This window comes from Sardina pilchardus, chromosome 9 (genome assembly GCF_963854185.1).
Source record: "Sardina pilchardus chromosome 9, fSarPil1.1, whole genome shotgun sequence".
Lineage (NCBI taxonomy): Eukaryota > Metazoa > Chordata > Actinopteri > Clupeiformes > Clupeidae > Sardina > Sardina pilchardus.
In genome coordinates this window covers 4589034-4601095 of record NC_085002.1, presented here as the reverse complement: position 1 = coordinate 4601095, position 12062 = coordinate 4589034, and the positions used below count along the sequence as shown (strand labels likewise).

Sequence of the window (12062 nt, the reverse complement as noted above, 5' to 3'; positions counted from 1 at the left end):
GAGAGTGCACTCGGACCAGCTGCTGAACATGCCCAGAGACAGCAGGGCAGCACCAGGAAGCCCACACATTGTGTCTCCCTCTGGCCGTGTTAGAGGCTTTGCCAGAGAAGCACATGGCGTGTGTGTGTGTGTATGTGTGTGTGTGTGTGTGTGCGCGCATGTGTGCGTGCGTGAGTGTCAGATAAAACAGAATGGGAATGTGAAGAAAAATGTAAAACATAATGAAAAAAAATCCCATGGAAGTGTGATAAATGAATTGCTGAGAATTAAAGCACTTCAGAAGAAGTGGGAATATACTGCACTGGAGGGCAGAATAAATGAAACAGCAACTGAAATGCTGAGCAAAATAGCTGCCATCCCGTGTAAGATGGTATGTGGTGTGTGGATGCTAAATTAATTTTCCTTTCAAATACCATTCACTTAAGGGCCTCTGATTTGTATTAATTTATGATGAAATATCTCTACCTTAGTAGAGGTTCATCTTTCTCAATGTGTTAAGGATACACATAATATAATAAATGCAATGATATTATATAATATTGAAAAACTAATAGATAAGATTTATCTTTCTCAATGTGTTAAGGATACACATACTGTAATAAGTAAATGCATGCAATGATATTATTTAATGTTGAAAAACTAATTGATAAGATTTATCTTTCTCAATGTGTTAAGGATACACATACTGTAATAAGCAAATGCAATGATGTTACATAATGTTGAAAAGCTAATAGATATGGTTAATAACGGTCGCTCACCTGGTTGCTGGGGAGAGTTTGATTTGAGTACATGGAGAACCTGGTCTTGGAAGGGTCTTCTGACGTGGGGCTGAGGGGCTTGGGGTCAGACATGGAGCGCTGCACGCTCTTTATGGGCCTCGGGAGAGACTGGTGCTTCTGAGGAGACTCAGCAGTGAAGGCTTTCTGCTGCGGCGTCACGTGGGCCTTATTGAGCTTCTCGCTGGAGGCAAAGGTGGTCTCCAGCATGCGATGTGGAGACAGCGGGGACACAGGGGAGTACAGCACCTGCGGGGACTTGGGGGGTTGGCGGGAAGGAGACTCGTTCTGCTGTTGGGTTTGCTGCTGGTAGCCAATGTCCAGTGGATCTGGTTTCCTTCTTTCAAATTTCGATTGGGTGGAACCAACCATTTGCAGACTAGTAGTGTATGGACTGACAGTAGTGGGAACACTTAGCTGTGGCGCTACCACACCCTGGGACTGGGCTTCAGGATCAGTTTGGCAGGCCAGGCTTTCTCCTTTCTGAGTCCTCTCTGGGGCAGAGATGTAGTGTAAAAGCTCTACCTTTGACGTCTCTGCCATAGTTATGTGAATTGCAGGTGAGACTCTTCCCAGCTGGTCTGGTTCAGTCTGGCATGAGGAGTCATTGGACGTTTGGATGGCAATGCTCGAGGTGACTCTAGATGTGGCGTCGCCCTTGTTTTCAGTGCTGGAGTCAGAGTGCTTGGTAATCCGTGATCTCCTGCGTCGGACAGGTTGCTCCATCTCTCCCTGGTCCTCCTCGTCTGTCTGAACGCTACAGTCCACATTGCGCCTGGTCCTCCTACGCCTCGACATGTACCTGTCCTCGGCGTCCTCGTCATCTGTCTGAACACAGCAGTCAGCGATCCTCCTAACAGGCTCCTCCTCCGAGCCGTCCCTCAGTCGTGGCATGGAATTCTGCTTCCTCATCACCTTTCCATCCCCAACATCCTCACTGTTCTTGAGGGACATCTCGGAGGCAGAGCTTGGAATAGACCTTGAGGCCATCACAGCCTGCACTGACTGGCCCTCCACGTAGGGCTGCCAAAACTGTCCACCAACCATAACGCCCTGTATGGCTCCTTGAGCAGTGGTGGCTGCAGCTGCAGCAGCAGCAGATGCTGCAGCGGCTTCAGCTGCTGCTGCAGCTGCGGCTGCCTCTACTGCTACGGTTTTCTGTCTTTTCTGTTCCTCCAGTTGCTGCTGTAGTTGCTGCTGCAGAGTCTGGATCTGGTCCAACTGGAATCGCTGTTGGGCCAGTTGTTCCCTTTGCATGACCAGCTGAGTTTCCCTCTCCACTTGTTGCTGCTGTAGGACATGGTGCTTCAGGCTTTGAAGTTCCTGGATTTCCCGTTGCACAATCAGTTGCTCTTTCTCTCTGTGACGCTGAAGCTCAAGACGATCCCTCTCCAGCTCTTCTTGCAACCGCAGCTGTCTAAGCTTCTCCAGCTCAATGCGCTCTCTCTCGAGATTCAACATTTGGTCTTGTTGCTGCTTCATACGGTCATCTTCCTTGTCTTTCTCATCATTACCGCTAGTTGTTATAGTTGTGTCTGACGCTGTATCTGGCAAAGCTCGAGAGATCGTTTGTGGCTGAGTCTGACCTAATGCCTGTGTTTGCTGACTCTGGGAGAGATCTTGACCTTGCATCTGAGTAACCATTTGAGATTGGACTTGTGATGGTATTTGCTGAGACCCTTGAGATTGAACTTGAGGTTGTGCTGGAGGAACCTCCGAGGGGAAATGAGGTGGGGGAACCAATTGGTGGGCAGGTGGTACAACAGATTGAGCTGACATTCCACTGGTGTATGTCAAATGTGTGACAGGTTGGGTAGCTGGACCTGTAGAGGCAGTATTGACAGGGCCAGCCACTGAAGGCTTTCCAAGGTACATGGGTGCTTCTTGAGTGGGTGTGCTTGGCCCTGGGATGCTTACAGGAGGGATCGTTGTTGGGTAACGATTTGGAGTTGGAGTTGGATATCTATAAGGACCTTGTGAAGACAGAGGCATCCTTGGAGTCACTTGAGGCAACCTGGTGAGGCTAGCCAAGGGTACAGCAGTCACATTGCTTGGAGGATATGGTCTATACACTCCTTGTACCATGGGTGGTCGTATAACAGAGGAAGGCTGGGTAGTGATTGGCAACGTGGAGGCTATGGGGGTATTGATAGTGGAATATGTCATGCCATCAGGGCCCCTCATGGCGGTTGGATACAGTGCCCTTAGGCTTGCTTGTCTGGCATTGATAAGGTTGGTAAGTGTTTGTCCTTGGACAGTGGGCCTACCATCAAGACCATACAACAGGTTGGCTCTGATAGATGCCAAACCTTGTTGAAGATTGAGTCTACCCATTGGGCCTCCTCCTGTTCTAGCAGCATACTGGAGAAGTTCAGGATTGGCATAACGGCCACCAAACTGATCCATGGAATTAAGAGCAGCACACATCCTACCGATCTCCCTGGCAGTGGTAGCACTGTACTGTGCTAGATTGGATTCTTGAAAGCCTGCCATGTCACGAGAAGAGTAGCCACCATAGTCTGCATTGATATTGGACATGGACCCATACCGTCTAAGGGGTAAGGGTGGGCCAGCAACATCTCCTTGGTGCCTCAGGTCTGTGTAGGACCCATACTGTGCTCCAATCCCCAGATATGCCTGTTCATAAGCCTGCTTCATAGCAGACAAATCTACAGCAAGATCGCCTGGATCAGCTCTTTGATAGTACTGAAGTCCTGCATCTGCCAAGTTAGTGTCTGACATTGATGGCTGAAGGCGCCCAGGAGCGGGCAAAGTATTGTATTGTTTCTGCTGTTCACTGGTTGGCCCATGCATAGCCGCTGGCTGGAAGGCATCTTTCCCTTGCTGAGACTGCTGTCCAGGACCTGGGTGTTGAGAAGGAACTGGGTGGGGTGTTTGAGAGAGTTCACCTGTAGGATTCTGGTCTGGGGTTCCTACCTTGGGCCTCTGAATCAAAGAGCCTGAGCAACCTCCAGCAAATGGCAGCTTATAGACAACATCACAGCAAGCAATCTGGTTTTCTGATTTTATTTGTGATCCCGTGAGATCAAGAACTTCAGGTGCTGGTGGTGGTGGAGGAGGTTCTTCCTGTTTCACAAGTTGCGTCACTGTAGATCCTTGGGAAGCATTACTTTCATCAAGTTGCACCATCATAACATGGGCCTTGCCTGTTGAGAGATTCACAACAGTTGGCTTGTTTTTCAGTTCCAAAGCCACACCTCCATAAATATCATGTGGAAGTGTTGGAGAGGCAGCAGCAGAACCAGAAGACCCAGGAGAAGGCTGTGGAGGAAGAGGAGACACTCTGGGGATGGCACTGACAGTCACCACATTTCCACTGGTAGTCTGGTTCACCATCAGGTCTTTCTTTAATAATATTGGCTGAACTTGGTTTGCCAAGTTGTAACGAGCAAATGATGTTGTATGCTGATGTTGCTGGAGCTGCTGTTCCAGGAGCTGCTGTTGCTGTAGTAGTTTCTGTTGCTGCCTTTGTAACTCTTGTTGTTGGATGCCTAAGTCTTCCAAACAGGCATCAATTTTCGGGATGGCTGGGTCAGGCATTTGTGGTTTGGTCTGAGTCAGACAAACAGGAGCTACAACCCCTTGCCCGAAGTCCACACGATTCTGAAGGGGGTCTCCATATACCACAGGTTGCTTTGGCTGAGATATGAACATGGAAGCTGCAACTGTCACACTTACTGTAGTTGGGGTTGTTGCTGTTACATGAGTTTGCTCCTGTGAATTCAGATTCATTATTAAAGGCTGAACTGCAGTGAGGCGAGTGGGGGGGTTCTCTGAGCCAAAGGAATATCTTCTTGTATCTGTTGCCAGGGATGTTAGATCCATGCCCTGATCTGTCATGATGATTGGAGTAGGCTTCATGGGAGTTCTTAGGTCGACCACATTACTACCTGTTGACATTTGACTCTGTTCCACCACCCGTGATGTCCCTGGAACAGTTGAGATTCGACAAAGTGATATGCTTTCCGTAGGCATAGAGCCACGGCTATAAGAAGTTGTAGTGGTTACTGTGCTCATACCAACATTAACTCTTTCTGCAGTTTGGGCTCTTTGTAAACCAGATTGAGAGTGGTAAGTAGGGTGGGACTGTGGGGATGAGGGGGCTGTTGGAGAAGTTGATGCTGGAGCCTGTGGTGGAACTGTTGGCAGCTGACGCTTTGTTGGTGAGGACAGAGGAGAGGTAGAGGAGTTAACCGTCATTGGTCTCGCTGGGCTGGTGGGTTCAGGAGTCCTGACTGGTGAATCCTGCGAGGATTGTTGCCTTGAGAGGCGTGGAGCTCCACTTCGTTGTGGTATATGGGACCCCTGTGGTGGTGGTGCTGTGGCGGCAGGACCAGCATGTGGAGTGGGCGCAGGAGAACGAGTGGGACTCTGTATAGGTGAAGCAGCAGGGGAAGTTGTGGGACTGGGACCTTTAAAATACGAAAACATCTTTGATGACAGAGTGGATGCACCCGCATCAGGCGCTTGGGCTTGAGGTGGACCCTGACTAGGAGTTCTGGGGTCTCTCTGACCAGCATAGGCCTGTGTCATCCCCGCTATTCTACCCGTCACACCAGCAACAACCCCTGGTTGTCGAACATTGCCCTGAGGACCTGTTGCAGGGGCACCAGTTGATGGGGCACCTCTGGGCTGCTGGCCAGCATACTGCTGAGCTGCATGAACTCCTGGGGAACCTCGCCCAGCACCACTTGGGTCACGCAGTGACACCGGGGCTGAGATCTGGGTCGGACTTGAGCCTGGTGTCAAAACTGTTGCTTCGGTATCTAGATGTTGTTTGTCTCTGCCTAACTGAGGGGATCCTTGCTGCTGTCTCTGAACATTACTAGGTGGCTGGCCTGCTGGTTGTTGACCTTGCCTTCCTGGCTGCATATGTTGTTGTTTCTGCATCATTTCTGCCTTCCTCATCATTTCCTCATAAACCTCCTCAGCACTTTTCAGTGATTTATCTGCTGCAGACGGCGATGTTGCGGAGGGTGCTTCTGTGGGAGAGTAGAGAGACATAAATGTGGGCAAGTTGCCAGACTTGTATATCTTTGTACCCCCAACCTCAAAACCCTCTGCCTCTGAATCCATGGAGGGTGAGTATTCGGAGCAGGATGACCTGTGAAGTTCCTCCATCTCAGCTGCTTGCCTCAACTCTTCTGTTGGGGAAGCATCCTCGATAGGAGACAGATTACTAGGGGGCGTCTTGGACCTCTCTCTCCGTCTCTGTGCTCGGAGCTCTTCTTTGTCGCGTTTGGTTTTCCTAGCAGTGCTGCGAATTCTCTGCTGCTCCAAGTCCCTCATTTTCTCTTGCTCCCTAAGGAGTTCTTCCTCTTCCCTCAGTTCGTCCTCCTCAGATGAGTCCTCAATGGTGGGTAAAAGTGGACCATGGGAGCGATGCCGTGCTTTCCTCTGCTGTTTGGCCTCTTCTAACCTTTGCCTTCGGCTCGGACTGCTATCACTGTCATCCTCCATGGAAGATACAGATGTCGGAGATGTGCCTGAGGTGTAGCTGGGAGTCGTGGCCGGCAGAGTTGAGGAGTATTCCCCTCTTGACCGCTCCTCAGGGGATCCTGTCAGGCTTTCCATCTCAAGTTCCGGCTCCCTGAGGTCGTGTTCTGTGTTGAGCTCAATGTCGCGGTTGTAGCTGTTGGTATTGTTCAGCTCGATGGTCTTGAAGCGTCTTAGGCCGCCAGCCATGACGCCATCTCCGCCTTCCCCATAGGCACCCTCACCACCTTTGGGGTCCTCTTCAAAGCTGCTAGAGTGTTGAGTGAGTCGTCGTTTGTCTTTTGCCGTGTCTCCACTTTGCTTCTGAGTCTTTTTCGTTTTCTGTTGACCGTAGCCTTCGCCTTCCCCTGTCTCCTCTTCGTCTGCGCTCATTTCCATGATTTGTCTCCTCATGAACTCCTCGTCAGTCATGTCTTTCTGTGATTTCTTCTGCCGGGCCGGCAGTGGCGAGAGTCCGCTCTCACTGCTGTCCTCTACATAGTCGTGACGAAGTTTGCAGCTCAGTTCGTCTGAGGATGCCTCGCGAGCTTCGTCAGAGTCGTAGCGCTGCTGCTCCTTTGATATGGTTAGGGAGCCAGGTCTCTGTTGTTCCAGCGCTTCCTGTGCCTTCTGCTCTGGGGTCATTTTGGACTCTAACAGGGGCCTCATGGAGCTCTCTAGCTTGGTGAGTTCCGAGGGGCTTGGGGGGCTTCTCTGCTGGATGGGTTGCCCCCTCTCATTCAGTTTCACCCCTTCCTCTTGGATCAGTCCTGTGATCTCACTATGGGAGCTAGAGATGCCATCCGATGAGTAACCTGTATCACTCAGGCTCTGCGTACTAGATTTGTTTGAGTCCTGTATTGAGAGAGAAAAGAAAAGCCATCTTAGAACTGTCTCAGCTATTTCATTGGCCAACATTCAAAACAGGGAAACAATTTTCAGTACAACAGTACAACAGTACAAACATTGTACACAATGTATACAACAGCATGCACAATATTTGATGGATATGTATGGGTTATATGATTATGTAAGGCTTACCAACCTTTACAAGACAGCAATGATTTTAGGGGTCTGGTTGATTCTAATATATGAAGGGATGAGAGTTGACCACATTGATTCTAATATATGAATGGATGAGTTGATGGGAGTACAATAACCATGCTTAACAAGTAGGTTAGGCGGATGTACAGTATGTGACTGCATTTGGGGATGACAGAATTGATGATCATGAACTGAACCGATGATCCTGGTATATGTTTGTCACGTCTATTGATTAATCACGACAGCAACATGCTTTGCGGATGTATCCCACTGACACCGAAGATGACCATGCAGACCATGCAGTCAGGACACAAGGAGTCACTCACTTCATGGTGTTTAGACTTCTGCATGTCACTGGGTTTCTTTTGTTCTCTCACTATGCTGGTGACCTCTGCAGTTCCCTTCTTAGGAGAAGCTTTAACCCCTTCTTTCTCTACTTTCGGTTTTATACCAGGTTGCTGCTGCTTTCGGGTGTCAGGACCCTTGGGTGACGGGTGAGCAGGTGCAGCTTTGCTGGGTTGTTGCTGGGCCGGGGCTTTACTCTGAGGAGTCACCTGCCTTGCCGGTGGGTGAGATCCACTTACTTGGGCGCCAGGGGGTTTGTGCTGTTGTGGGCCTGTGGGCCTTATTCCTGCTTGTTGACCGGGGCCTCTTTGCTGCTGATTGGTTGGGCCTGGGGGCCCTGGGGATCCCATTGGCTGAGGGACAGTGGCTGGAGGTTCTCCCAAGGCTCCGGACATGGCTCTCTGAGTTTGACAGGTCAGACAGAGCCATTCTTTATTCTGAAACAGAACAGAGAGATTTCATATCTTATTAGCCATGTTTAAACAACTCCCATATCATTGAAGCCAATATAATAACAACAACAATAATAATAATAATAATAATAATAATAATAATAATAATAATAATAATAATAATAAATGTTATTAACAAAGCGCCTTTCAAGACACCCAAGGTAGCTTCATAAAAAATACAGACAATTACAAACACTAGATAGCCGGGTGCCAGACAGAGTGGTGTATTCGCACAGTGTTCCTGTAGGTACCATAGGGGTAGGAACAGGCATCAAGACGTCCATAACCAGACTTCACATCACAAACAAGCTCTGATGGACCTTCAGCCTCAGTTAAGTGCATCTCTACTCAGCTCTCAATGGATATAGTATGAAAACATAATTTGATTGGGGTATATTTAATTTGAACACAGATGGAATAATAGCAGTGGTCCCCTATTGTGTTTGCTATGCTTAATTTGCCAGCGTGCTGTGTCGACTCCGGCCCTGACAATTAAAACTTAACAGGCTAAGTTGTAGCTCACACTAATGCAATCTCTTTTGATATGATTTTCTGGGCCCATTAGTGTGACTTCTCAAACACAACAGATGCTGAAGAAATTCCCTTATTTTCTCTCAGAACATGAAGGTGAATTTGTGCGATAACACTGCCAAGTTCCTGCATTGCTTGTCGTAGGAACAAAACACAGCCCTGAAACATCAGCTATCACCTTTACAGCTCACACATTTCTTATTTGATCTCTGTGTTCTCTCGCAGAATAGAGGTTTCAAAGGAATGAGCCGCAGTGAAAGGAACGCAGCAGTCTTGGGAGACGGCCAAGAATGGGGACTTATCATGCAGCCAGCCTGCTGACTCTGTGTAAAGGGGATGTGTTTGACACTGACCTTTATGCGGACACAGTGATATGGATGAGCCTGTACTATCAGAAAGTGATCAGCTACAGACACGCACGGAATAGTTTATCAGCCTGCCATCGGGGTGAAATACATTAAAGGTATATTTGCCAATTTGACTGTGGTAATGAATAATTATTCCCATCACAGTATGCTGATAGAGTCATTTCTTCTAAAATATCAGCTGAAGCTGGGACAGGTCCCAGGCAAAATTCTGGTGCCCTTCCATTCCATTACAAGGTTATCTTTGAGGAGGGGCAAATACTCCTGTGTGAGTTATAGTATGTTAAGCTATAGGATGTGATTGTCAGTCAGTTGTGGAGTTGTGAAACCTTAAACATTAGAACGGCTCGTTGTAAATTAGATTGTGTTGTCTTGATCGGCTCAAGGTTGCTCTGATACCATCTCAATTTGAGAAAACAGATGCTTCAAAAACACTCAGGCCCGGGCCCCCCGCTACATGCACAACACAGCGAGCCTGAACCCAAATATACCAGTCCATTTCCAAATGTATTGGAAAATCAAATAAGCATGAGAATTGTATCAAATCAGTCATGTCAGTGGCTTATGGTGTGCTATTCAGAGACCCCTAGCTTTGCAAACCAGCACTGACAATATTTTTGCTGCATAAGTAATCATCAAACCCCAAGGAATAGAAAATCAAAGGCAGGGAATGGGGTAAAAGATTCCTGCCAGATGTATAAATATAGCTGGCTTCTCATAGGCAGGGTAAAACTGTCTAGGAGGTCAATGATAAATCCTCTCACTGAACAGAGGATTTTGGTAAAGGAGAGACATGTTCTGAATCTCTACATGAAAAACATTTTTAGCACAGCTTTGAGTTTGACGGAGATATAGATAGTTAGTAAGTGAGAGATATTTAAAAAGGCCTCCAGCAACTAGACACAATGATACAGCCAGGCCATCAAAAGAATACATTTATAAACTTGCCATTAGCAGCATCTTCTTAACCCCTACAAATAAAGTGGCCATTTTCATAGTCACAGCATAATTCAATTAAATAACCACACATTTTCCATGCAGAAAAAAAATAAATGACTTATTGTGTTCACTTTGAAAGCTACCAGAATATTCTGAAAGGAAGAACACCTGGTCTTCATGAGCAGCCCAACTCACTGCCACTTGGTTGCAGAACAACATACAGTAATTGTAGAGGTAATTACTTTCTGTTCGACATTTTCTGTTGGACGCAACAGCCTAATGGTGCACACAAAAATGTGTAAGACCTACAGTACATGGACGTGAAGCTGATTAACTGCAAAGAAATTCATCTTTGTCCTTCTCTCATTCATTACAGTTCTCTGTCCTCTCTTCATATTTCCATATCCTATATGCTCTCTTTTTCTTTTTCTCTTTCTCTCTCTCTCTCTGTCCCTCTCTCTCTATCACACACACACACACACACACACACACACACCACCCGTTGGTGTGTTGCCATGTTCATTAGTGAGACGGCTCGTCCTCAGGGTGCTCCAATGATTGTGCAAGACAGAACCTGCATACTGCTCACAGCCCTACACCTGGCAACCTATTATGAGTGTGTATATGTCTCTCTCTCTCTCTCTCTCTCTCTCTCTCTCTCTCTCTCTTTCTCTCTCTCTTTTTCTCTTTCTATCTCTCCAAAGAGCAAAGAGAAAAAAGCTACATAAGGCAGAAATGACAAAAAAAAAAAGGTAAATATGAAAAAAAGAGAGAGCATAAACTTGATAAGCTTACTAAACAGCTGACAGTCACGCATGACCACGTGAAGCTGGACACAGCGGGGAAGTGTTATCGATCGCTCACGACACAACAGAGACCCTCATCCCAGCTGTGTCTGTCAAATAAAGCCAATCATCTGAATCACCCCATTTCTTTGTTTTCCCATTTCAGCTCGACTTGGTGAAGCTGTGCAGAAGAATGAATGGCCAAGCCCTCTCGCTGGCAGGGTAGTTATTCTCCTGTGCCGGCAGCAGAGGCCCAGAGTAAAGGAGTAGCCAATGACTTTGGAGAAATGAAAATCAGCTGCCGTCTCAGACAGCACATGATAAGCATCGATAAGCACTGGAGCATCAACAACAACAACAACAACATCAACAACGGGAAGGGCAAAGTCATTCACAACAAAACAAATCTGTTTATCACAAATATTATACGCAACAAAGGGAGGACAGAGGCGTTTTATTTCAGGCTTGTATAATCCCCTGGCTGCATTCACACAGAGACATGGGAGTTGGGAGAGAGAGAGAGAGAGAGAGAAAGAGAAAGAGAAAGAGAAAGAGAAAGAGAAAGAGAAAGAGAAAGAGAAAGAGAAAGAGAAAGAGAAAGAGAAAGAGAAGGATAGAGCAGACACTGAGGATGAGGGAGAGAGAGAGAGAAAGAGATGGATAGAGCAGATGCTGAGGATGAGGGAGAGAGAGAGAGAAAGATGGATAGAACAGACGCTGAGGATGAGGGAGAGAGAGAAAGAGATGGATAGAGCAGACGCTGAGGGAGAGAGAGATAGAGAAAGAGAGAGATGGATAGAGCAGATGCTGAGGATGAGGGAGAGAGAGAAAGATGGATAGAGCAGACACTGAGGATGAGGGAGAGAGAGAGAGAAAGATGGATAGAGCAGACACTCAGGATGAGGGAGAGAGAGAAAGATGGATAGAGCAGACACTGAGGATGAGGATGAGGAGGACCAAGACAGACAGGACGTGTGGGAATCAGAAAGAGGAAGAGCGGGGGGGGGGGGGGGGGCACAGAAGTAAGCAAAGTCAGAGAGAGGAGCAGACAGAGGTGAGAAGACGAGCGTGTCAGACCAGAGACGGAGGGACTGAAGTTTACTGGCCGCTGAAGCGGGAGGACAGTGGAGGAGAGAGAGGAGAGGAGAGAGAGGAGGAGAGCAAAGGAGAGCAGATAAAGGAGAGAAAGGAGAGGAGCGGAGGAGAGAGAGGAGGAGAGAGATGAGGACAGGAGTGGATGAGAGAGAATTGAGGAGAGAAAAGAGATGAGGAAAGAGGAGACAGGAGAGAGGAGAGGAGTGGAAGAGAGAGAGGAGAGAGATGAGGAGA

The 12062-nt window shown here is 47.7% G+C and overlaps 1 protein-coding gene across 1 annotated transcript in view; it reads right to left on the bottom strand.

Moving 5' to 3' along the window:
* bsnb (bassoon (presynaptic cytomatrix protein) b) overlaps positions 1-12062 on the bottom strand; it is a 78774-nt gene that overhangs the window by 12000 nt on the left and 54712 nt on the right. The window contains exons 6-13 of the mRNA XM_062544913.1: positions 7901-8098; positions 5651-7127; positions 5354-5487; positions 5034-5116; positions 4326-4782; positions 4098-4241; positions 2600-3863; positions 759-2323 (exon numbers count right to left, since the gene is read on the bottom strand). Coding sequence (XP_062400897.1) covers positions 759-2323; positions 2600-3863; positions 4098-4241; positions 4326-4782; positions 5034-5116; positions 5354-5487; positions 5651-7127; positions 7901-8098 — 5322 coding nt within the window. The remainder of the gene's footprint in view (positions 1-758; positions 2324-2599; positions 3864-4097; positions 4242-4325; positions 4783-5033; positions 5117-5353; positions 5488-5650; positions 7128-7900; positions 8099-12062) is intronic.